Source organism: Lycium barbarum, chromosome 11 (assembly GCF_019175385.1).
Source record: "Lycium barbarum isolate Lr01 chromosome 11, ASM1917538v2, whole genome shotgun sequence".
Classification (NCBI taxonomy): domain Eukaryota; kingdom Viridiplantae; phylum Streptophyta; class Magnoliopsida; order Solanales; family Solanaceae; genus Lycium; species Lycium barbarum.
Window position 1 is genome coordinate 2435997 of NC_083347.1, and position 26689 is coordinate 2462685.

General features: G+C 35.0%; 3 protein-coding genes across 6 annotated transcripts in view; 2 read left to right on the forward strand and 1 right to left on the reverse strand.

The window, feature by feature from the left end:
- Positions 1–26689, forward strand: part of LOC132617115 (putative DUF21 domain-containing protein At3g13070, chloroplastic) — a 56198-nt gene that overhangs the window by 6157 nt on the left and 23352 nt on the right. For 2 of the 3 annotated variants that reach the window (XR_009573600.1, XM_060332022.1), the window contains exons 7-9: positions 2377–2516; positions 2611–2689; positions 2798–2861. Coding sequence is in view for 2 of the 3 variants with exons in the window: in XM_060332022.1 (XP_060188005.1) it covers positions 2377–2516; positions 2611–2689; positions 2798–2861 (283 nt within the window). In the remaining variant the exon portion in view is untranslated. Of the gene's footprint in view, positions 1–2376; positions 2517–2610; positions 2690–2797; positions 2862–2974; positions 3067–3214; positions 3281–3453; positions 3571–3657; positions 3838–4875; positions 5542–26689 lie in introns of those variants that run through there. The other variant, XM_060332021.1, reaches the window with a different exon arrangement.
- On the reverse strand, positions 6141–11301 carry LOC132616522 (calcium-transporting ATPase 12, plasma membrane-type-like). The gene is made up of 4 exons (XM_060330974.1): positions 10053–11301; positions 8614–9565; positions 7392–8092; positions 6141–6223 (listed from the first exon to the last, which is right to left on the reverse strand). Exons 1-4 carry the CDS (start codon positions 11299–11301, stop codon positions 6141–6143), a joined length of 2985 nt encoding a protein of 994 aa, XP_060186957.1.
- Positions 18598–22525, forward strand: LOC132617117 (putative DUF21 domain-containing protein At3g13070, chloroplastic). Of its 2 annotated transcripts, none has more exons than XM_060332031.1 (8): positions 18598–18989; positions 19084–19162; positions 19271–19334; positions 19461–19552; positions 19697–19762; positions 19942–20063; positions 20479–20656; positions 21634–22525. In XM_060332031.1, the coding sequence occupies exons 1-8, from the start codon at positions 18901–18903 to the stop codon at positions 21889–21891; spliced, it is 948 nt and encodes a 315-aa protein (XP_060188014.1). In that variant the 5' UTR covers positions 18598–18900; the 3' UTR covers positions 21892–22525. The 2 variants fall into 2 exon arrangements, with proteins under 2 accessions (XP_060188014.1, XP_060188015.1); XM_060332032.1 differs by having other exon boundaries at positions 18933–18989; positions 19242–19334.

Consider the following 26689-nt stretch of genomic DNA (forward strand, 5'->3'; position numbering starts at 1 on the left):
TATACATTCGTTTGAATCAAAATCAACTAAGGAAAAGAGGGAAATCGGGCCCACAAGGGTAAAACGGGCATTTCAAAGATGGAATTAAAGATGGAGTTGGTAACCCAACGTTCTACAGTTCAATTCTACTCTCCAATTGCTAATTTAGCTCAAGTATTAATCAATTTCATCGTTCAAGGCAAAAACCCCAAATTAGGCATAAACCCTAGCTTTTCCTTATTCAATTTCTTAACTCAAATGGAAGATTCAAGCCTATTGGTTACCAATTAATGCAATTCCATGCTTAGATTAGACAAATTCATCAATCAATCTCACGTTTGAAGCCTAAAATTCAAATAACAAAATTAAGGTTGAGACATATCTTCTTCAACTAGCTTTCTGGATTTCCACCATAGCTTCAAACTTTGGAAAGGTAAATAATGGATAACAAGCTGGAAGAGACTTACCCTAAGAAGAATCCACTCAGAAACACTTCAATCGCCCTTGAGACACTGTGGAGAAATAATTTTTGGGAATGGGAAATGAAGGGTTTAACTTAGGCATTTAATGAATCTGGAATAGCGTCTTCCACTCCAGCGGAAGAAGTCCCGCCGCCGCGGATTCGCCTCAGCAGAATACCATCTGCTGGGGCGGATTTCTATAGAATCCACAACTTCCGCGCCGGTGGACCAAGCCTCGCTGAGGCGAGTCCGCTGGGGCGCACCCAGCTTTGCTGGGGCGAGACATCAGAAACCAGTAATTTCTAGTTTTCCACCAAGTTCCCCCCAAATCCCGACAATCAGCCGAGACCTCCCAAATACAAAACGGATATGCACACATACATAAAAACCCGCTACAGACTCACTAATGGTCTCAGAATTCCCATCAGAGGTCTAATTGACTGGGTCAACCCACAATGGCCAAGAAAACCAACTTTCCAACCCAAAGCCCAAAACGCCCCCGAGTGTCTCGGGAACCGAACTGAATAACCTACCAAGTCATAATTGACCCTCCTGACCTTACGGAATCAACAGATTTCTGAAAAAGGTCTGTTTACTCAAAAGTCAAATATTGGTCAACGGTTTTTTTTCACTTTAAGGTTCTAATTCCTATAAGTCACAATAAAACTTGCCCGATTACCTCGGGAATTGTGTCACCCATCCCCGCGGGTCAAAATCATACTAACCGGGCTCGGGGAAGAGTCAACCGGGATAAATGGGTCAAAAGCACTATAACGACCAAACGGGTCGTTACATTGGGGAATTTTTTTTTTCATCTTGTTTTCCTTCTATGCGTCACCTTAGTCATGCCCTCAAATGTTACATTTGCTCTATGCATGGTGCGAAAGCCTGTGCTTTGTGTCTTGGCTTGTCTTTTCTGGAGGAGGAGGGCTTGGTTAGATTTTGCCTCAATGAGTATCTTCAACCTTTTACAACTTTGTTTCCCTTGGCCAAAAAATGAATTTGGGGTTTGAAACACAGCTACCACTTTTGTATCATGAATTCGGTATCCCTAACTTATGGCTTTTGATTTTTTTTTTTTTTGTGGAGCTTAAAAGCACTTGGCTATTAAGCAGTTCTGGTCCTTACTAAACACTAAAATAAGCCAAAAAGTGCTTAAAAGTTGATTTGAGCAGCTTTTAACACCAAAACACCCTCTTTAAGTCCATACAAGGTGCGTTTCATAGGGGACTAAGTACAGAGGATGATTGAACATACTTGTCCGAATATCCTTGAATTTGTTGATTTCCATGCTAAGTAGGTGGCTTTTGTAACTGACTAATCGGTTAGTAAGATTTAGTATTTTGTAGTACAATCAGTTTATCGCCTTTCCTTTCGAAAAATTAATTCTCATTCTTTTTAGAGGCAACTGCGGGAATGCAATCTTCAGAATTTCGCAGACACAAGTATCAAGCTTTGTTTGGTTTAAAAACAAGTTATGAAGGGATAAGTAATGCAGGGATTAGTTATGTAGGGATTGTAATGCATGGATTAGTAATGCAGGGATTATTTCTTGTTGAATGTTTATTTTGATATATTACATATTAATGCAGTGTATAATTTAAAATATGTATTTACTTTTTAAACAAAATAAATATTGTCTTACTACTGTCATTTTAGCCTTTTATTCCGTTTAATAACCCGTATTCGTATTCCACATTCTATCTCACAAAAATAATACATTGATTCCCACATAACTTATGCAGGTATTATTTATGAGGAAAACAATTAAAGGAGCAACCAAATGTTGTATTAACTAATGTTGATTTTTAAGTGGAAACTAAATCTCCTGAAATCTCAACCAAACATTGTGTAGACTTATGCTGGTTTTTATGTGAAAATTATATCTCCCAAAACTTAAACCAAACGACCCCTTAATTTCTCTCTCCTCTTGCAGGATATGATTGAAAATGTGTTGGAGATAAAAGATACTCATGTCAGAGAGGTAATGACACCTCTTGTTGATGTTGTTGCAATCGATGCCAGTGCAACATTAGTTGATTTCAATAGTTTGTGGGTGACACATCAGTACTCCAGGTCTATTAGACTTATCATTACTTCTTTTTTCTTTTTGCATAGAAAAGAAGTTTCCTTCAAAAGGTGCTAAAAGAGTTTATCCATGAATTTTCAGGGTGCCTGTTTTTGAGCAACGTATAGATAATATCGTTGGCATTGCATATGCTATGGATCTCCTAGATTATGTACAAAAGGTCTAGTATCTACAACTTCAGCCAGCCTCTTTCAAAATTGTAGTGGTATTATTTCTAATTGTACACATAAATCTCATAGTTTGCAGAAAATTCTCTTTGATTTTGAAGGGAGAAATGCTGGAAAGTTCTATTGTGGGAGATATGGCACATAAACCTGCGTACTTTGTTCCCGGTAATTTAAAAATACTTCATGCTTATAAATTAAATTGCATACATCGTGCTCTTGTTTTCTTTGTACACAATATATTACCCAAGGAGGCAAACAATAATCTTGTAAAAATGCAGATTCTATGTCCGTGTGGAACCTTCTTAGAGAGTTCCGGATCAGAAAAGTGCACATGGCTGTTGTTCTTAATGAATATGGAGGAACCATTGGAGTAAGTATTCTCTCTTATCTCTTCTGTTTCTTGGTTGTAGCGCTTTGTTAATTCTATCAAAATTTCTTATCCACTGTGTATCTATTATTTAATTGTCCAAAATAATGTCTTCTTCACATTATCTTTCTTTATCTCTCCTATGAAACAGATTGTAACCCTTGAAGATGTGGTCGAGGAAATTGTTGGTGAAATCTTTGACGAAAATGATTCAAAAGTAAGACTTCTGAGTTCCTCTTTCCAAATAGTAAATATTTTTGAAGAGTAAATGAATTGTAACCCCGATACTGTACTAGCAATGATATTTAGGTGTTGTTATGATAGGTGACCTATGTATTCTAGAAATGGGGAAGAATATCTGTTTATATATCTATTCTTGTTGTGTGACAGGAGGAAATCCAGAAAAAAACTGGCTATATTGTCATGCGGGCTGAGGGAATATACGATGTTGATGCAAACACCTCGATTGACCAGCTCTCTGAAGATCTCAATATTAAAATGCCAGAGGTGTACTATTCTTCGAAGAGTTAAATTTTCTGCTAATCATTCTAGAATTGTCCGACTAATTGACGTCTTTCCTTTAATCCGTATCAGGACCATCAGTATGAGACAGTCTCTGGTTTTGTCTGTGAAGCATTTGGATATATTCCAAGGACGGGTGAGACGATTAGGGTTATACTGGAAAGGGGAAATGAAGACGAGGACAACAATTACAATGGCACAGAATCTGATCGAGCAGACCAAAATGAGAAGAACCAAATTTTTAAGCTTGAGGTATGCTCAGAAATTTTTGTGTATTCCACCACTACATATGAGCTCTTATATGTGGTAGTTATTTAATTGGAGATAGTAAATGTGCTACGAATGAGTACTCCAGCCATACAACTTGGATTAGATTTCAAGGTTCGATCAGTAACATGTTAACTGAACTCCCTTTTTCAGAAAAGGAAATAAAAATTCCTGCCGACAGAGGGTAATGTGCCTTACTTTAGAATTTTTTTTTTTTTTTTGGGTGAATCCTCAGGTTTCTGGTTTAGTTGAAAACAACCAAGGTGTTACTGCTTTTATAGTTAATTTTTTTTTTTTACTAGGGAAACTGCTTTGTTACCTGACATCACCAGCTGCTTTTTATCGTAATGTGTGTGCATAGATGTCATATCTTCTCGTCTGATATGCAGTAACCGATTGAGCTTTAGCTTGGTGAAATGAATAGGAAAAGCTTATACTGAGTTGCTTTCAAATGTTTCTTTCAGGAAAAAAATAGTAACTGCTTCTTGTGTAGAATTTTTTTCTTGCTTTTTTCTTTCTCCTGATAACCAAGAAAACCCGGAGGGGCAGTGGCGCGCGGTTCAAAACTCTGTGGCTAATTGCCCCCCACCCCCCACCCCCACCCCCACCCCCACCCCCACCCTACCTTCTCCACTTAAATACATGGTGTTTGTCTGCGGCAACATTCGGAACATATGCCATGCGCATCACGCGATGCGCTCTGACCACTAATTCAAAGCCCTGAGGTTGACCGAATTTCAAAATAAATTTTTAGTTTTGCTTTTCCTTAAGTCAACTTTTTTCTTATTCAGGTTTCTGACCCCCTCCCTCCCACTACTTTTCCTTGTGGTTGGTGAATATTATTGCTGTGCACTTAAACCCTGTGTGGCTTGATTTGAATTACCATGAATGGACCGACACTGAAAGCTTCAACTATCTTCTTAAATTGAAGCTGCTATCGTTTTCCATGAACTTAGCCGACTGAAGAATTTGACAATAAGTAGATATTTAGTTGGCAGCTGATCTCTTCAAAATTTGGTGCAGATATTAGCAGGGAATGCCAGAAAGGTCAGTGCTGTTCGATTTGAACGGATCAGTGATGATGTAGAAATGGAAACTAATGAGGTTACACGCCTCGTTCCCAAAATAATGACTAGGAAGCGGAAAAGTAATGGAGGTTCAGATCGAAACAATCACAACGACATCTCTTTTATGGAGAGGAGAGATGAGGATGACCATTCCAACAATTTTGTTATGGCTGAACGCGAGGATGATTCCAACAATTTTGTTATGGCTGAAAGCGAGGACAACCATGATATTGCAAAGAAACAATAAATGCATGAGTTTATTGCATTCTTTACTTAAATTTGAATGTAAATCCCGTGTCAAAGTCTTCGGATAGTGTTCTTAAATGTCAAATGTAGTAGTAGTTGCGCTGCACTAACCATCAGGTAAACGAGGTCTTTTGGTGGTCCTGAGGAAGGAGGGGAAGGCGTAAATAATGTATTTTGCGTATGGTTCTTAGTCTTATACCTGTTAGTATTATGTTTTTGTCGATCATAGGAATCCATTAATTTTGTTAAATTTTCGAAAGTTAGCATACTCCTGCGAGACTGTAGCTGCTCGAATCACTTTGACAAAGCAGTTTTCAATCCGAACTATGCTGTGTAAATTTCTAAGTTATAAAGTTATCCTATTGACCTTTTATAATGTTTTTAATTTAACGAAAGATAACTGAGTAGCGTCCTATCCTTTAAAAGGATGAGAAAAGTTGAGGGGTACGCCTATCATAAACGTAAAAACTTATTTGGAATTTGCATTTGTCTTGAAGGTAAGAATCATACTGTTGTTGTTTTGTTATTTTTATTATTATTGAAATACTATATTAACAATCCATCGAATTAGCATCATTTCTAAAGAATAGGGGTCACCTAAAATAAAATTTACTATGACTGAGGGTCACAAGGCTAATGATTAGTTATTCGAATATACCGGGCAAGACTACTATTAAAAATAAAATGCTCTCTGTCTGGAAATTCTTGAGAAGCAATCTTGATCATCTCATTTCACTCCTTAGTGGTTAATACCTTTGTTTTAAACTCTTTAGGGGTCATTTGATTTAAAATTCGGATATCCCGGAATTATAATTCTAGGACTATAAACTGGATAACTTATTCCACCTTCCATAAGAGATGAATTATATCAATAATACCAATTTTAGTTAATATCTCCCACCAAATGTAGGATAAATTTTAATTCCAAAATTTGAATCAGGATAACTCACCTAATTCCTTGAACCAAACGGTCCCTTATGGTGGCAGCAAGCTACTAAAGTTGTAACTTTGTCCTTTCGCAAATGCCACGAGCACCCCTTGACTCCTTGAGTTGTTGCCTAGAAAAGACAAAGGAATGAAAAGATTAACAATTGGATTTAGTGTTAACAATTGGATTTAGTATAAACTTCTATATTAAGGCTGTAGCATGGTTCATGGTTCATGATTCATCTCAACTAATTTTCTTTTGCAAAATCAACTACGTCCTGTAATTTTAAATAAAATTGAAGAAAAAGATACTGCAATAAAATAAGTGAAGAATGATTAAGTTTTCCAATTTAAATTTGTTTAACACGATCAATCACTTCACCAACCCTTGTCATCAAATATAATACTGTGACTGGTACTTACCACTTACAGTTAGCACGCAAAGCATAGGACCATATGTACATAATTATTGCTATATTTGGTTTGCCACGAAAAGTTCAATAAAAAATCTGTTTGGCATCCAGTCTTTCCTTACTCCCCTTTTACTTGCTCCAATTAGAATACTCGAAAGAATGGCACAATAAAAAGAAAAGAAAACAGAAGTACTACCAACTCTTAGTATTATATTGTAGTAATGAATTTTAAGTTATAGACATTATTAGTAGTGTATGAAATTTTACACTATTAGATTATTTTTACCTTTATAGTGGGGAATCTATTTTATTTTAAAAATTACGAATTTCATATTTATTTGTAAGTATTCTTTGGATGACCTGATAGTATAGAAAATATTTTACACTTATATTTTATACGTATAACTTAAACTCTATTATAATAAAAAATTAATATTGTTAGGTGATTATATACCATTTTTCCACCTCTAGCTAATCCCTTTTTTTTTTTTTTTTTTTCAAACTAAAATGTCGATACTATATATATCACAACATTTCCAAAGTCAATGGAGAAACTTACATGGAAATGAGCACGGGAAACATATATATTTCCTAATTTATTTTTCGATATGCCATTTCCTATGATTGCAACCTTTAGGCTGTTCAAAGATTCACCTTTTGATTACTTGATGAGCCAAAATTAGGATGATTGCGACCTTTTGGTAGTTCAAAGATACTTTTAAGTTTTAACCAAATATCATCAATTTAATATCGAACTATCTTTTCATTCTAGCATAACTACAGGGGGGGAAAAATCAAGAATATTGGCTAGTAAGTACTTACAAATTTCTATACATAATTTTTACCAGTAAACACATAAATACATTCTTAAATAAAATTAAGAAACTTTGCATGGCACTAGAAATCATTTTTGCAGCATAGTGTATAGGCAAAGATAGAGCTGCAGTTCCTATACAAACGGACCACAGTTTAATTCCTAATTTTTTCCAATAATCAATCTTTGACATAATCTGGACTAATATAACTTGTAAAGCAAACATAATCCCTATAATTACACAACTAACCATAAACAACCATTTTCTCCTTCTGATGATATTCTCTTTTGAAATTCCCGTCTTTGTAATCTCAATGGCACTGATGACCAATAAAAAAACTTGGCATAGTACATAAATATTGAAGATCATGGTACTCAACGATGCCTCGTCGACGCGAAAAATTGATTTTCCCATCATGGAAAGCATCAATAAAAGTGTAGCTTGTAACATAGATTGAACAGCTATGTTCCTTAACATGTTCTCGATTACAATAGGTGCACCCGTGCCATAATTTGTCGTCGGCTTCGAATAATTCAACATGATTTGATCAACTTCCGACTCATGAGGCTTTATGGCTGATGTTATGATTGCCAAAAACAAGGCACCAAAAATTTCTATAATTAGATTTATCCACAACAACTGAATTGTTGTCAATTGTTGATCTTGATCACTTGTGGGGTTGTAAATTAAGAGAACAAAGTTTGAAGTGAAGGCAGAAATGTTGACTACCAATTGCAACTGTATGAACTTCTCAAGATTTGTGCATATGTACCTACAATAACAAAAACTACCTCTCAGTAAAAAAACAAGTTGGAGTCTGATGTTATTTTCTCCAATTAAATTCATCTCATGCCGACGTAATAGAAAATAAAAATGAAAAGTATAGTAATTCCTAATTCTCCCGTTCAATTTATGTGAGAATGTTCGATTGAGCACGAAGTTTAAGAAAATAAAAATGACTTGTGAAACTTGTAGTCTAAAATAAGTTATAGATATATGTGTGACTATAAGTCATCTTATTAAGAGTAGGTAATACGAAAAATTTAACATTAAATTATTGCTAAATATATAAAGGTGTTACTCTTTTTTAAGCAAACTAAAAAGAAAATATCATTACGTAAATTGAGGCAGAAAAAATACGATTTACTGTACTTTCTACGGGTGTAAAAATTCTGCACTAGCTAGAGAAAAGATTCCAAAGAGTAATATACGTCTTAAAGTTATTGGTAAATATATATACTAACATGATGAAAATTTAATCTCAACTAATTGGTATAGCGTATATATACATACCTGCCCAAGATTAGAATGGTTGGGATCTTACCAAGATTTGAGTCAACGACAGTAATATCAGCATCACCTTTAACCAAGTCCGCGCAGTTTTCACCGACGAAAATCCCAACATCAGCTTCTTTTAGAGATGGCAAATCTCTAATAGACGTACCCGTTGCTGCCACGTGTCCACCCCACTTTCTCAAGCAATGTACCAAAAGGAGTTTATCGGCTGGAGAACTATTGGCCATTACTTTAATTTTGTGACACATACTAATTTGGGCTTCATTTGGGCATCTTCTAAATTCAGTAGCTTCAATTATGGATCCTTGCAAATCTTCTTCAACTCTTAAAATACCAGAATTAAGAGCCATTAATCTTGCAGTATTCAAATCATCATCCACCATTAACTTGATCTCAATTCCGGATTTTCGACACACTTCAATGGTTCGCCTTAACTCAGTTGAATATGGATTCTTTATTACCACGATTCCTAAAAAACTCAAGCCATCTTTCGCGATAATAGTACCATATTCTTCAGTATCAACGGGGTAATTTTCTCTTTCTTTTTCTCGTCTTATAACTCGTTTATAAGCAAAACCAAATCCATGAACTCCATCGGTCGCGATTTTTCCATTGAACAACTCTCGTTTTTCCTCATCTAGGGTTTGCATGGTACCGTTAATATCAAAATAATGCGAACACATAGATAGAACTAGCTTTGGTTCTCCTTTCCAATGCACATGCAAAAATTCTCCATCTTCTTTGTTTCTCTTTAATAGCACCCCACATAGTCCTTTGCGAGGATTACGATTTTCATGGTTTAGGATGGTACAACTTCCATGCAAATCTTCAATATTGCCAACAAGTACTTTCTCAGCCCAAATAAGAAGTGCATCCTCATCTACACCACCACCAATTATGTTCATGCAAATTCCTTCGCGCAACGTATTCAGGACTTCCTCAGCAATATCTGCAATTAGCGGTGGAGCTAGAAATCTTAATTAAAAAGCAAATTCAAAAATTCTAAATATTATACCTAGCTAGAACTTAACCTTCACATGGATTCAACAGTTTATATACACACACTCCACAATTTATATACACATATAAGTAATACTCCCTTTGTTTCAATTTATGTGAACTTGTTACTATTTGGAGAGTTTACGAGATGGTTCTTTGACCACGTTTTTCTTATGTTTTTCCTAAATTATTTGAATTATAAATTATCATGACTTATAGCACTTATTATGAACTCCTAGTTTCTAAATATATAAATGTTATTTTTACAAATTTGAAAACTCTATGTCAAAATTTACGATCAAAGTTATAAAGTTTGACCCTCGTACTTGGAAAAAGTTCACATAAATTGAAACGGAGAGAGTATATATATTTTACCCTACTTCATAGAGTAATTAACTTTTCTAATGATGGGGGATTCGATTGAACCCTTATTTTACCTTTAGCTCCGCCACTGATTGCAGACGTGTTCTTGATTTTCTCGAAACCAATCCATAGATCCGCCAATGTCGTAAAGTTCAAAACAAATTCAGGTGTTTTGCTGAGGCACAGGGTGGTAACAAGGGCTCCATTAGCACAAGATGGAAGCTTATGAACTATGATTTGATGGCTCTTTTTGAAATCCTTCGATGCATATAGAAGAATAATGAATATCCCTAAAGATAATACATCTTTTAATGAAAACACCAAAATACAAAGCATAGCCACCAAGCCATTAACCTTACTGGTACCATTGCCACCTCTCTTCCTCCTCATGTATTTCGTGGCCTCGTTCATTATATCCTCCACTGTGTTCTTCACACCCTTAGGATCCCGATCTTTATCACAACACCATGACTTCTTCCACAACAAACATCGAAAAACTTGCACTACAAGAAAGATCAAAGATAAACTCAAACATAGTTTATCCAAAAATGAGCTCATTTCATCAATTGAACGATGAAGTTTTGACTCATGACCATCATTTTGGAAATGCGTCACTCGTTTCATCAATTTGATTCTCTCGCTGTTTTCTCCAACTGCAGTCACCAGACACATGCAGTTGCCTTCCACTAACTTTGTACGATTAAACAAAACATGGTGTATCCGTTCGTGTGGTAAATTACTTATATCATCATCGAACTTGAATGAGTTTCCCTGAATCAAAATTCCATCAGCAGGAACCTCATCACCTGATTCCAAGAACACAATATCGCCAACAACTAATTCAGAAGTCGGAATTTGTTGAAGTTGTTGGTGTCTAAGAACACGAATTACCTTCTTTTTACGTGACATTCTCTTCTTCGATATCCATCTAGCCTTGAAAAATCTATAAGTAACGCCAAAGTTTAAAACGAAACAAATTGGCAGGAAGATTATAGCAGCATCGAATATTCCTTCTTGTAGACCGTTACTCTTGATACCGATCACTAGAGAAAGCACGGCACAACAAAGAAGAAGGATAATAGTAGTGTCTTTAAATGCTTCAAGTGTTAATTTGTGAAAACTTTTTTTGGTGATAGAAGAAGAAGAGAAGTTATTATTTGAACCAAGTGATTTACGACGACGATAGAGATCGTTTGAATCACCCAATATGCCTGAAGTTGGATTTGTTTCAAGTGCATGAAATAGTTGTTGAATGCTAAAATTTTGAGGATCTGCTAATTGCTCTACACTAATTGAGAAGTTAGATATGGTCTCATCAGTCATGTGTACAACAATCTTGTCTAATTTGTGTTGTTGAAAGAGTTTGGTTAATGTGTAAATGAGAATAGGTGGGTGGGTTTAAGGCTTCTTCTAATTGGCTTATTGGAGGAAAGTGGAAGAGAAACAAAGAGAAGTTGTATAAAAGTAATATACAGTTAGAAAGCTTTACTAAGTAAATGAAATGGATGTAAGTATAACGAGAATAAAATCGGATACTAGTTGATGGGTGTAGAGGTCCCATATTTACTATCATGAAGTCTTTTTTTTGTATTTGATGCAATCATAAATTTTTTATCATTCCTTGTTTAATGAATTGTTGAAAGTGAAATATCACAAATAAATAAATAATAGGAGTTTAACACACCTTAATTAATTAGTTATTTAAGTACATAGTTAGGGAAGAGAGTTTAAATTCTATGTAGTGACAACGTAACAATTTACATTTTCGTATTGTTTTTTTGGTATAGATAAATCTTATGATAAGTATTAGTTGGTGATCTGGTTAATAAAAAAGTAACATGATGTGATAGGTTAAAAGTTGCTCAAACATAATCCAATTTAGTACTTTAAAAGTGTGGTCTCCTGAATAGTTTAAATTTCAGATGAGATGGTCACATATTTCTGTATTTAATCAGAACAAGCAAAGTTCTAAGTTCATGTGTTTGACCCATTAAAAAGAAACATACGCATGTGTGAGAGAGCACGTTGAGACATAATATAATTAAGTAGATAAAGTATGTTCTCTCTAACAGCTTAAACGTTTAAACAAATGGTCGCGTACTTCAATAAAATTCAATTTTGTACATATGAGTAAAATCTAAGAGACAATTGTACTATAACTTAATTAGCTCAAGAGGTCAGTTAATTAATGACTAGAAGTTTACAAGAAAATGATCTTTGAGGAAAGGGAGAATTTCTGTGAGCTTTCTCCAAAGAGACGTAGTAGTATGCAAGACTAGAATTAAAATGTGATTTTGAGGCATCAGCATCTCCATAAGAATTGCTCTCATAAAACGACCAAGACTTTCTCCAATTCAACTCATGAGAAAGAAAAAGAATTAAAAAGAAGTGATAAATAGATTAATCTCTTCCATTGTCCACCTTCAAATTTTCCACCAATTCACCGTCGACTTTTGATGCCTTGTCTTCTACCCGTTGGCATGATCGTTTGGGCCACCCGGGAGCTTCTATTTTGGATTTTCTTAGGCGTAATAAAAGCATTGAATGTAATAGTTCTAGTTCATCTAGTATTTGTCATTCTTGCGTTCTTGGTAAACATGTTAAGTTGCCATTTGCTAGTTCTATTTCCGAAACTTTGTTTCCATTTGACATTATTCATAGTGATTTGTGGACTTCTCAATTTTGAGTTCTATGGGCCATCGTTATTATGTTCTGTTTTTGGATGATTTTACCAACTATTTGTGGACTTTCCCTTTGGCTAGAAAATCTGATGTTTACTCAAAATTCATGGATTTTAAGACCCATATTCTTACTCAATTTGAACGTCCTATCAAGAATGTCCAATGTGATAATGGGAGGGAATATACTAATAGTCAATTCGGAAAATTTTGTGCATCCAATGGGATGTCTTTCCGTCTTTCGTGTCCTCATACGTCCTCTCAAAATGGGAAAGCAGAAAGAAAAATTCGTTCACTAAATAATGTCATCCGGACTCTTCTTGCTCATGCCTCCATTCCTCCGTCTTTTTGGCATCATGCATTGCAAATGGCGATGTATCTCATTAATATTTTACCAAGTAAGCTATTGGGTCACAAATCACCTTTAGAGGTCCTTTACCAACGGAAACCATCTTATTCTCATCTCCGAGTCTTTGGGTGTTTATGTTATCCCCTTTTTCCGTCTACTACTATTCACAAGTTGCACCCTCGGTCAACTCCATGTGTCTTTTTGGGATATCCACCAAACCATCGTGGCTACAAATGTTTTGATTTATCCTCAAATAAAATCATTATTTGTCGTCACGTTTTATTTGATGAGACTCAATTTCCGTTTTCCACCTGTCCAGCCCAATACCCACACACGCATGGTCACTCGTAGTCAGCGCGGGATTTTCAAACCCAAGCACCCATTTAATCTACATGCGGCGGTTACCAAGTCCCCCATACCTCGTAAACCGTTGGATGCGCTACGTGACCCGAATTGGAAATTGGCCATGGATGATGAATATGATGCTCTTATTAAAAATAAGACGTGGGAGTTGGTACCCCGTCCACCTAATGTGAATGTTATTCGGTCTATGTGGATTTTTACTCATAAAGAAAAGTCTAATGGTGATTTTGAGAGGCATAAAGCCCGTCTTGTAGGTGATGGCAAAACACAGCAGGTTGGCATTGATTGTGGTGAGACTTTCAGTCCGGTCGTGAAGCCAGCAACGATCCGCACTGTCTTAAGTCTAGCTCTATCTAAACATTGGCCCATTCATCAGTTGGATGTCAAAAATGCATTTCTTCATGGCGAGCTCAAGGAGACGGTTTATATGCATCAGCCTATGGGTTTTAGAGACCCATCTCATCCCGATTATGTGTGTTTGTTGCGCAAGTCCTTATATGGGCTTAAATAGGCACCGAGAGCTTGGTATAAAAGATTTGCTGACTTTGTTTCTTCCATTGGTTTTGCTAATAGCAGGTCTGACCACTCCTTGTTCATCTATCGCAAAGGGCACCACTTGGCTTACCTTTTACTATATGTGGATGATATTATTCTTACTGCTTCTTCAGATGCTCTCCGCTGTTCTATTATGGGCCTTCTTGGCTCAGAATTTGCTATGAAGGACTTAGGTCCTTTGAACTATTTTCTTGGCATTGCGGTGACCCGTCACAAGGGTGGTATGTTTCTATCACAACGAAGTTATGCTACGGACATTATTGAACGTGCAGGAATGTCCTCGTGTAAGCCTTCTTCCACTCTGGTTGACACTAAACCGAAGGTCAGTGCCTCTTCTGGCGATCTGTGTGACGATCCCACTCATTTCCGGAGCCTTGCAGGTGCTCTTCAGTATCTTACCTTCACCAGACCGGATATTTCTTATGCCGTACAACAGATTTGTCTTCATATGCATGCTCCACGAGATACGCATATGCTTGCTCTTAAGCGGGTTATTCGGTATATTCAGGGTACTCTTGATCATGGTTTGCATCTCTACTCATCTTCAGTTACTGATTTGGTTTCATACACTGATGCTGATTGGGGGGATGTCCAGACACCAGACGCTCGACGTCGGGTTATTGCGTGTTTTTGGGAGATAATTTGATATCCTGGTCATCTAAGCGCCAACCTACTCTTTCCCGCTCTAGTGCGGAAGCAGAATATAGGGGGGTTGCTAATGTTGTCTCTGAATCATGCTGGATACGTAACCTCCTCTTGGAACTACATTGTCCTATCCCTAAGGCTACTTTAGTTTATTGTGATAATGTCAGTGCCATTTACCTGTCAGGAAATCCAGTCCAACATCAGCGCACCAAGCACACTGAGATGGATATACATTTTGTTCGTGAAAAGGTGGCGTGCGGCCACGTCCGTGTCCTTCATGTTCCGTCCCGATATCAGCTCACCGATATTTTCACTAAAGGACTGCCACAGGTCTTATTTGAAGATTTTCGGGACAGTCTCAGCGTTCGTAAACCTCCCGTTCGACTGCGGGGGTGTGATAAATAGTGTAAATATGTAGTAAAAGAATATTTTGTAAATCTTCTATTTTAGGTTAGTATAGTTTGTATCCTAATAGGACATTGTAACGATGGTATATTTACCAACTCAATCAATGAGAATAATCACGGAATTAATCTCTTTCAAGAAGATCTCCATTTCAACTGAAAACGTATGCCTTTATCAAATCCTACTCACTTATTGTTATTTTTTTGGAAACGTATCAAATCCTACCACTGCAATGCACGCAAAAGGAATACAAAAGTACTTCCAGTTTTAATCTAAATGTCTTAAAAAAAATTAGAAGTATAGAGGCGACTTCTTTTTCATGTTTAATTGACATGGCAAATGGACATATAAAGGGGGAGGGTAGCTGCTTCATTCTTCTCCACTTTCTTTTGGACCAAAATAGATGAGAATAGTGATATTCCTTTTTCAATTTATGTACCGATACAAAGTTTAAAAAACTATGAAACTTGTGATATTAAAGATATGATAAGTTTCTCATAAATGATGAAGTATATAGAAAGTGCAAAGTTAATAATACTTCCTTCGTGTCAATTTATGTGATATAATTTGACTAGGCACGAAGTTTAAAAAATAAAGGAAGATTTTGAAATTTGTGGTCTAGAATAAGTCATGAATATTTGTGTGGTTCTAAATCTTTTCATTACGGGTAAATGGGGAAGTTTTAAGTTAAATTATTTTTAAATATCGAAATATATCATTCTTTTTTTGACAAACTAAAAAGAAAAATGTATCACATAAATTGAGACATGGGGGGTATTAATATAGAATTGTGTGTCGATTTTTTTAAAACGGATTAATTACAATAAAAATAAAAAGTCACATACAGTGATGAGGGCCTCAAAGTTCCAAAATAATGTTACTCCCTCTGTCCCATTTATGTGATATAGTTTGAGTGGACACGAAGTTTAAGAGATAAAGTAAGACTTTTGAATCTTGTGGTCTAAAACAAGTCAAATATATTTGTGTGGCTATAAATCATTTCGTTAAATGTAAAAGGTAAAGTTTAAAGTTAATTATTGTCAAATAAGAAAATGAATCATTCTTTTAGGGAAAGACTAAAAAGAAAAAGTCTTATCACATAAATTGGGACAGAGGGAGTAAAACTTATTAGGTATTGTTGAAGAGTCTCACGTCAGATGAAAAAAGGAAGAATGGTCTCTTTATATATATGGCTTGGGCATGCAATCCTCACCTCTTGAGCTAGCTTTTCAGGCTGAGTTAGGTCAATATTCTAGCGCACCAAATTCTTGTTTCCCGATATTAGACCCCATATTAAACTACCCACGCTCCAGATGTTCAGCCCTGGGTGTGAGGGGATGGTGGTGTTGAAGCATGGACGGAGCCACCTTCGGCGAAGGGTGGTCAAGTGCACGCCTTTCGTCAAAAAATTATGCGGTGTACATAGGTTAAATGTTAGCTACTATGAATATATATTTAATTTTGCACACCCTTAACACAAGTGAGAAGAAAATTTGAACACCCTTCACCAAGTTCCTGGCTCCGCCACTGTGTTGAAGAGTCTGAGTGGAAAGAGCTCCGTCGAAAACTGACCCGTGAAGCGCTGGTCTCAGTCACTTATGATAGATCGTGATAGTCTGGATGAAAAAATGATGAGTGATCCCTTTATATGGTTTGACAATCATTAGCTTTTGAGCTAGCCTTTGGCAGCGGTTGTGTCTAACATGTATATATATATGGAGGGAAATAAAGAACGAAAATGCAAATTAATGATTTAGTATAGTAACAGGAAAAAGAGAAGTGGAAAAACATTCATAGCGATAGAAGCATACGTTCCCCTTATTCTAGATTTATTTTGACTAAATAAGAATGTGGTGGTCCTTGGCCTTGGGAAATATAGACCTCAGATATTCAATAAGATTTTCTAAAGATGTAGGGCCAAAAAGGATGGAATTAATGTCCCTTCAAATTTCTGTTTAACTAATTCCAATTTTCAATTCCATTGATAATTTCCAGGAAACTACATATAATAACCAACAGTTTTAAAGTTGGAATTCTGGGATTAAGTCATAAAAAAGAAAAAATACAGGGTCCACGTACACCACCACCAGACATGCGTGAGTTTCTTGTCTTATTGGTGTTGATTTTCTTTTCTTGTTTTTGTTTATTGAGTTCGAGACACTGGTCAATAAAGTGCAACTATAAAGAAATTATATAGTAACGTACTTGTTGATTCAGTGTAAGTTTAGTTGAAGTAACGTAATGATCAATACTAATGAGACCTCAGATCATGATATATATATATATATATATATATATATATATAGCACAAAATGCATGTATGTTAATTACTATATATGTACATGATGATATACATATTGATGGATAGCACAAAATGCATGTATATTATTTAGTACTATTTATATACATCTTTTATTCTTGCAAGTTCACAAATCACAAGTAAGCGAAGTAAGCGTGGAAATTTCTTGCCATGCATGTGCTTATGTGTGTTGACCTCAAAAATTTTAAAAAAATTACAGAATGAGGATGGCAGTTAATTCTAAAACATGCATGCTAAGGTCATTCTAAAACATGCATGCTAAGGTCATGAGCAAAGCAAGTTGTGTGAAGGGTGAAGACAAACCATACTATATAATTGTGAAGATTGTCAATAGGTCATTTGTCATAGCTAGTCATTAATTAGTCACCAAGAAGCTAATATATATATATATATATATATATATATATATATATATATGTGGCCGGGGGGTGTTTGGGGGGGTGCGTTTCGCTTTGAGTGATGGTTATTTCACGAACTCTTTACACAAGGGATGATAGTATAATTTATCCAAACACTTGACACTTACACTAAATCAAAACATTTAACTTATTTTTCAATTATCGATCATAGTTCTAAGTCAAATAAAAATCAGTGGTTCGTATTTGGGTGTTTAAATGAGGATAAAAGTTAAACAACGAACTTAAATCAATCTATTTGTAATAAAATGAGTTTTAGGTCGAAATGAAATGGTTAAAGCCCAATCCTGATCTTGGCCCACTAAGTAATGGGCCAGAGCCTGAAAGTATGACCAATTTCCTAAACGGGCAATTTGCGGGAATGTCCTTATTTTGGGGCGGTCTTTAATTTTTGTCCCTTAAATTGGTGGTCTTTAATTTTTGCCCTTCGCCTAATACCACGAGATTTGGGGTTGGAACCCTGGTTCAGTTAAAAAAAAAAATCGCAAGATAGATTTTTATAGCAAACTTAGGCCTATTCGGGCCAAAGTTAAGCCTGCAGGTAAAATTTTGCCTGCTTCAGGCAGAGTTTCAAACTCTATCTTAAGGTAGAGTTTTGAGCTTCAAAATTCTGCCTTAAGGCAGAGTTTTGCCTGCGAAATTTTGCCTTAAGGCAGAGTATTGAAGGCAAAATTCTGCCCTAAGGCAGAGTTTCGCAGGCAAAATTAGTTATGTAGGGATTGTAATGCATGGATTAGGAATGCAAGGATTATTTCTTGTTGAATGTTTATTTTGATGTAGTACATATTAATACAGTGTATAATTTAAAATATGTTTTTACTTTTTAAACAAAATAAATATTGTCTTACTACTTGCCATTTTAGCTTTTTATTCCATTTAATACCCGTATTCGTATTCCACATTCTATCTCACAAAAATAACACATTGATTCCCGCAATACTTATGCAGGTATTATTTATGAGGAAAACAATTAAAGGAGCAACCAAATGTTGTATTAACTAATGTTGATTTTTAAGTGGAAACTAAATCTCCTGAAATCTCAACCAAACATTGTGTAGACTTATGCTGGTTTTTATGTGAAAATTATATCTCCCAAAACTTAAACCAAACGACCCCTTAATTTCTCTCTCCTCTTGCAGGATATGATTGAAAAATGTGTTGGAGATAAAAGATACTCATGTAAGAGAGGTAATGACACCTCTTGTTGATGATGTTGCAATCGATGCCAGTGCAACATTAGTTGATTTCAATAGTTTGTGGGTGAAACATCAGTACTCCAGGTCTATTAGACTTATCATTACTTCTTTTTTCTTTTTGCATAGAAAAGAAGTTTCCTTCAAAAGGTGCTAAAAGAGTTTATCCATGAATTTTCAGGGTGCCTGTTTTTCAGCAACGTATAGATAATATCGTTGGCATTGCATATGCTATGGATCTCCTAGATTATGTACAAAAGGTCTAGTATCTACAACTTCAGCCAGCCTCTTTCCAAATTGTAGTGGTATTATTTCTAATTGTACACATAAATCTCATAGTATGCAGAAAATTCTCTTTGATTTTGAAGGGAGAAATGCGGGAAAGTTCTATTGTGGGAGATATGGCACATAAACCTGCATACTTTGTTCCCGGTAATTTAAAAATATTTCATGCTTTATGCTTACAAACTAAATTGCATACATTATGCTCTTGTTTTCTTTGCGCACAAGATATTACCCAAGGAGGCACACAATCCCCTAATCTTAATAATAATGCAGATTCTATGTCAGTGTGGAACCTTCTTAGAGAGTTCCGGATCAGAAAGGTACACATGGCTGTTGTTCTTAATGAATATGGAGGAACAATTGGAGTAAGTATTCTCTCTTATCTTTTCTGTTTCTTGGTTGTAGTGCTTTGTTAATTCTATCAAAATTTCTTATCCGCTATTTATCTACTATATAATTATCCAAAATAATGTCTTCTTCACGGTATCTTTATCTCTCCTATGAAACAGATTGTAACCCTTGAAGATGTGGTCGAGGAGATTGTTGGTGAAATCTTTGACGAAAATGATTCAAAAGTAAGACTTATGAGTCCCTCTTTCCATATAGTAAATATTTTTAAGAGTAAATGAATTGTAACCCCGATACTGTACTAGCAATGATATTTAAGTGTTATGATAGGTGACCTATGTATTCTAGAGTATCATTAGTGTGTGGAAGTATATTTGTTTATATATCTTTTCTTGTTGTGTGACAGGAGGAAATCCAGAAAAAAAAAAAACTGGCTATATCGTCATGCGGGCTGAAGGAATATACGATGTTGATGCAAACACCTCCATTGACCAGCTCTCTGAAGATCTCAATATTAAAATGCCAGAGGTGTACTATTCTTCTAAGAGTTAAATTTTCTGCCTAAAAACTACATTTAACTGCTAGCTATAACCATACCAGTAATTTAGCAACTCATAGTCCCTAATGCTGACATGTCCAGAAATGGATGTGAATCACATCTCCTTTGGCAGTCCGGATTTAGTCAGGAGTAGTTATGTGGACCCTTTTGTTCATTTCACCGTTTAAGAACAGAAGGGGCTTTGGGGCTCTTGAATTTTCTTTTTCTCCTTTTTGAGCAGAAACATAAAATAACTTAATTCGAGCTGTCAAGCCTCTCGTTCTGCAAATAATTATTATGTCTGCTTGTGTTAGCATGATTTTGGTAGTGGAAAACTGCCTGCAACTAATGCTAATCATTCTAGAATGTCCCACTCATTGACATCTTTCCTTTAATCCGTATCAGGACCATCAGTATGAGACAGTCTCTGGTTTTGTCTGTGAAGCATTTGGATATATTCCAAGGACAGGTGAGACGATTAAGGTTATACTGGAAAGGGGAAATGGAGACGGACAACAATTACAACAGCACAGAATCTGATCGAGCAGACCAAAATGAGAAGAACCAAAATTTTAAGCTTGAGGTATGCTCAGAAATTTTTGTGTATTCCACCACTACACACGAGCTCTTGTATGTGGTAGTTATTTAATTGGAGCTAATAAATGTGCTACAAATGAGTACTTCAGCCTTACAACTTGGATTAAATTTCAGAGTTAGATCAATAACATTTTAAAGAACTCCCTTTTCTTTAGAAAAGGAAATAGAAGTTTCTGCCCAAAGAGGGTAATGTGCCTTTTCTGGAACTTTAATTTTTTTTTTTTTTTTGTGTGAACCCTCAGGTTTCTGGTCTAGTTTTGAAAATAACCAAGGTGTTGCTGCTTTTATAGTTAATTGAGTTTTTTTTTTGGGGAAACTGCTTTGTTACCTGACATCACTAGCTGCTTTTTTATCTTAATTTGTGGGCAGAGGCAATATATGTCCTCATCTGTCATACAGTAACTGGTTGAGCTTTAGGTTGGTGCTATGAATAGGAAAAGCTTATGCTGACTGCTGAGTTGCTTTCAAATATTTCTTTCAGGAAAAATAAAGTTGCATCTTGAGTAGATTTTTTTTTTTTTCCTCCTGATAACCAAGAAATCCCTGACCTCTACCCTTCTCCCCTTAAATACATGGTGTTTTGTCTGTGGCAATGTTCGTAATATATGCCATATGCCTAACCCACAAATCACGCGCTGCGCTCTAACCACTAGATCAAAGCCCTGAGGTTGACCGAATTTCAAAATAAAAAATTAGTTGCTTTTCCTTGTCAACTTTTTTCTTATTCGGGTACCTGACCCCCTCCCTCCCTCTACTTCTTCTTGCGGTTGGTGAATATTATTGTTGTGCACTTTAACCCTTGTGTGGCTTTATTTGAATTACCATGAATGGACTGACATTGAAATCTTCAATTACCTTCTTAAATTCAAGCTGCTGTCGCTTTCCATGAACTTAGCCAATTGTAGAGTTTTTAGAATAAGCAGATATTTAGTTGGCAGGTGATCTTGTCAATATTTGGTGCAGATATTAGCAGGGAATGCTAGAAAGGTCAGTGCTGTTCGGTTTGAACGGATAAGCGATGATGTAGAAATAGAGACCAATGAGGTAACACGCCTCGTTCCCAAAATTATGACTAGGAAGCGGAAAAGTAATGGAGGTTCAGATCGAAACAATCACAACGACATCTCTTTTATGGAGAGCAGAGATCATGAGGATGACCATTCCAACAATTTTGTTATGGCTGAACGCGAGGACAACCATGATATTGCAAATAAACAATAATTCCATGAGTTATTGCATTCTTTACTTAAATTTGAATGTAAATGCCGGTTCAGTTTTTGAATGGTGTTCAAGTTCCATACTGGAAAAGGTTGTTTTGCCCAAGTACTTTTGTCAAGTGTCAGTTGCTATTATGCAATGTCAATGTCACATAGTTCGACCTGATTATGTTATCCTTGTGCATTTAGGGTGAAAGAGGTGTCTTAAGCTGGATGTAAAGAATGTATTTTGCTTATAGTTTTTGAATCCCATACCTAGTCTAGTATGTTTTTTTTTTTTAATCCATAGTAATCCATTTCCTTTATTATGGTTAATCGGTTTTTTTTGTGCTTTACAAATTTATTTTTTGTTTATGTTTTTTTTACAAGAGATTTTTATTTTCACACGTAAGAGATTTGAAGGTTCATTTTCGTCTATTCAAATTCTCTAGATTCTCCAGGCGCCTACTTAATTTCCTCCAGATCAAGTTCATGGTTATATGAGGATGAAGCATAAATTAATGTAAAAATCCATTAGAATTGCACCGAATGATACTTTTGAACCCATATTGTTAAATAATTATGGATTTTAACACTAAGAATATTTAACAGATCAATTGGTTTTGTAGCCTTTTACAAAATAATTTTCTGACCTTATCTGACCTTTTTTATGCTTTCTATTGAGCCGAGGGTCTTTCAGAAACAGCCGTCCTACCTTAGTAGGAGTTAAGTCTGCGTACACTCTACTCTCTCCAGACCCCACGTTGTGGAATTTCACTGGGTTGTTGTTGTTGTTTTCTTTTTCACAAGAAATCTTTATAGTTACATATAAAAAATCTGGGCTTAATACATATGTGGCTCCTTAAACTTATCCATATTTTCTATTTAGACACTTAAACATAAGTCAATAACCAATTGAACACTTAAACTATACCAAAGTATACCCATTAAACACATCTTGATGACATGGCAACCTGTGTGTCTCCCACACGAATTTAGGTGCGTAAATGGACAAAAAAAAATAAAGTTTCACCAGAATAATTCATTTCTGGCCTCTTTGTTTTTCAACTCCATTCTCGTTCAGATGTCCAGCCAATTTCTTCTTCTTCAAATCCTCAACCCCCTGCAAAAAAAACCATAAGAAAGAAACATAAACATATCTTTTTTGTTTTTTCGTACCCACTTCTTATTTTTCTTTTGTTTGCAACAAATGGGTAAGGAAGCTAAAGCCTAAAGGTGAGGCGACAAAAATGGCTAAACTTACGAGGATGATTAAATTTTAATGTTGGTAGAAGAAGTAGGTAAGGCGATAAAAACGGCTAAATGGAGTTCATCGGAAAAAAAATTGATATATGATTTTCTTTGCCCGTCAAATTCTCCTCCACCTTGCCGGAATTATTTTCCGGCATACTCCGTTCACTTTCTTCTGTTTTTTCCTTCAAAGTTTGGCATTTCTCTTTCATGACGTGTCTTTTTCTTACTGGTTGTATTTGCCAGATCAACAAGAAGTGAGACTCACGGACCTTAGCCTGTTTAAAATGGGGAGATTTGTGTTCAATAGGCACACTCATAAATGAGTTTCAATAGGAACAAAGTCAAATTTAAGTGTTTAAATGAAAAAAAAAAAAAAATTTGAGGGGCTGCACATGTATTTGGTCAAAAATCTAATATAACACACTTATTTTTCCCTGTTCAAATTGTAAAGGTCCAATATGTGTCTATATGAATTTTAAATGCTAACATTATTTTTGCTTTTAGTATCTAATGATTGTAACACTTAGGACTAAGAAAAAAATATTCTAGCGGGAGTTGCGTGCTTGTCGAACCCGCCAATTCCTTGCTATTATTGCGCATGTCTACTTCTCATATGACAAATTGACAATTCTATACCAAACTCAACATTAACAATTTGCTTAACGCATTATTGTGTTGTGATGCTGATTAGAAAATTCAGTGAAAAAGAATGGTGGTGGTGGCGGCTGAACCCCACACGAAGGTTTACACTATAAACTTTTAAGATATTACTCGTTCCGGATAAAAAAAAAAAAATACTTAGTCATTTGCACACCTCTTAAGAACTACTCACTCAAAGAAAAAAGTATGTAAATTGATTAAATTACCTCTAATTAAGATTTCCATGAATATTAAGTTGAAACATTAGAATTTGATCACTCAATACTTAACATTAACTAGTATGAACATATTGCAATTATTAAAAGAACACTCCATTATTTTCTTCGTTAACTCGTTTATGGACAAGTTAAAAGTGCTCCAACTAACACCACTTACCAAATTTAACTCGTTTAATTTTCTTTTACATAAGTACAAAGCATAAAAAATGAAATTTATAAGACCCTTGATCATCACATGCCTTGAATAAATTTAAATGCCTAGACCAAACCATAAGTGAGCCAAATTTGAAATCTGTGAAAAAAACGTAAAATGTAAAAAAATTGAATAGTAGTCAAACTTGGAATAACCAAATGTTCAACCTATTTAATGATATCATAGAAAATTGGAGTAATAAAAGACTTTTAGGAATATGTAAACAAGGGAGATTTTGAAAGAAAAAGGTGAATTATTTCTTGATTTGCTAAGTAGACATTTTTTTTGATAAAAAAAATTCTAAGTGAACTCTTTTTTTTTTATCCGAAGAGAGTATTATATTCATGAATACATTAAAATAATAATAATTTAAAAAAAAAAAAAAAACACTGAAAAGAAGTAAGCAGAAGAAGGAAAATGGGATATTGTGGGGTTCAATGTGTTTTGCTTGTACGGCCTCTGCCTCGTCCATTCTTACGTATCACATGATGTAAAATTATTATTGGCTATATCATTTTAACAAAAATAATCATTATGGACAATTAAATGCAACTCCCCGGGGATCAAAGAGAATGTCCACTTAGAGCCTGTTTGGATGGGCTTAAAAAAAGCAGCTTGTAAGTTGTATCTTAATTTTTTTTTTGGCTTATAAGCTGTTTTCAGTTTATAAACTATTTTTTTAAGCTAAGTCAAATTGGCCCAATTATTTTTTTGGCCTTATTTTAAGCATAAAATGGCTTATAAATTGTCCAGTCAAACACTCAAAAAAATTGAAAACAGCTTATAAGCTCTTTTCAGCAACTTATAAGCTAAGCCAAACGGGCTCTTAACCATTTGCACATCCCTTAAGAAAATACTAACTTCTAGACAAAAAGGTAATTTGACTAAATTACTCCTAGTTAAATAGGTATTGGGATTTGGTTACTTAACATTTAATAAGGACAAATTTGAAAAAATCAGGTTAATTTTTTCTTGTATTGGTAAGTGAATACTCTTTGGACCAAAAAATAAAGGTAAAGTGGACACTCTTTTTCATGCGGAGGAGTAATATAACTAAGAATTGAGAGTTTGTTTTAAAATATTAATAGTGAGAGACAAACTACTAGGGGTCGTTTAGTGTATGGTATAGGCTGGGATATCCAACACTAATTTTTTGTACCGTGTTTGATAGGAGGTATAAATTTATCCTGGGATAAATTTATACCTCGTATCAAACACGGTACAAAATGAAGCATAATCCTAAGGGTGGGATATCCCACCTTATCCCACTTATCCCGGGATTATTTTATACCATCTTTAGATGGTATAAATAATCTTAAAAGGTGGGATAAATTAGTCCCGAAATTATAATTTCGGAATAATTTTAACTACCTACCAAAGACTAAAGTCTTAATTGTGTCCTTTCGCAAATGCCACGAGCGCTCTCGAGCGGTTGCCTACAAAAGACAAAGGAATGAAAGATTAACAATTAGATTTAGTATAAGATTTTTATATCAAGTAAGGTTGTGTGTATATATATATATATATACTAGTTATGTGAGATCGTGCTAAGCCCGGACCCAAACTCAAGAGATAAAAGTAGATATTTTAATTAAAAAAATATAATTTGTGTTAGTACAAGTGTACAACAACCATATACCCATTGTAGTCCCACAAGTGGTTAATTACGTTAGTAATAATTAAATTTCATAGAAGTATATTTTCAATATATGAAAGCAAAATTTTCATTCCACTCCTTTAATATTTTAACTTCCATTTTGATGAAATTATTTACTTCAATTTAAATGTGGAGCCAGAATTTGACATTTACAAGTTATGTATCCTAATTTTCTGAAGTTATTTAGTTCTAAATAAATAATCTATACATAGTTAATGAACTTTTAAGACAAATACATAATTTAATTTGTGCAGCGGATGGAGTTGCTCCTCCCTTAATTAGGGATTAGGGCTTCGAACGTGGATATGGAAAAAATCTTTGGAGGGAGCGCTTCCCCTAAATAGGCGCGATACAGTGCGAATTATCTGGATTAATTGGGCTCAAATGCGGATATCGAGCAGCAAACATAAAACCAAAGAACATGAAAAATGGGGTAGGAGGTTCGATAGCTTTTGAAAAGTAGACCTTAAAAATAAAAAAAATAAAAAATTAACTTAAATAAATAAGATTAGGACCTAAAAGTAATTAATTAAATTTTTTTTAAAAAAATTAAAAATTCTTGTGAGGACTACAAAAGTCCCTAAGTTTGCTCTTATATATAGTAGTAATATATACGTCCATTCATGCATCATCCTCCATGTCCTCTAGTAATTTTTTTTTTCTTTTCAAAATCAACTACTTCCTATAATTAAATAAAAGTGAAGAAAAAGCAAAGGAAACCAAATACTAAAAAACAAGTAAAGACTAATAGTTTTCCAATTTAAATTTGTTTAATACGATCATTGTTCTTAATCCGTCACTTCATCAATCCTTGCTATCAGGTAATAGTACTACTGGTACT

Bases quoted from the DNA above. Each gene is read 5' to 3' on its own strand.
- LOC132617117 (XM_060332031.1), top strand. From the start codon at position 18,901: ATGACACCTCTTGTTGATGATGTTGCAATCGATGCCAGTGCAACATTA. The intron at 19,335-19,460 runs GTAATTTAAAAA...ATAATAATGCAG, and splicing joins ACCTGCATACTTTGTTCCCG to ATTCTATGTCAGTGTGGAAC. The intron at 20,064-20,478 runs GTGTACTATTCT...AATCCGTATCAG, and splicing joins TCAATATTAAAATGCCAGAG to GACCATCAGTATGAGACAGT.
- LOC132616522 (XM_060330974.1), bottom strand. From the start codon at position 11,301: ATGACTGATGAGACCATATCTAACTTCTCAATTAGTGTAGAGCAATTA. The intron at 8,093-8,613 runs GTATGTATATAT...TTGTTATTGTAG, and splicing joins ACCATTCTAATCTTGGGCAG to GTACATATGCACAAATCTTG. The intron at 6,224-7,391 runs GTTTCTTAATTT...TGTCTTTTCTAG, and splicing joins GATTTCTAGTGCCATGCAAA to GCAACAACTCAAGGAGTCAA.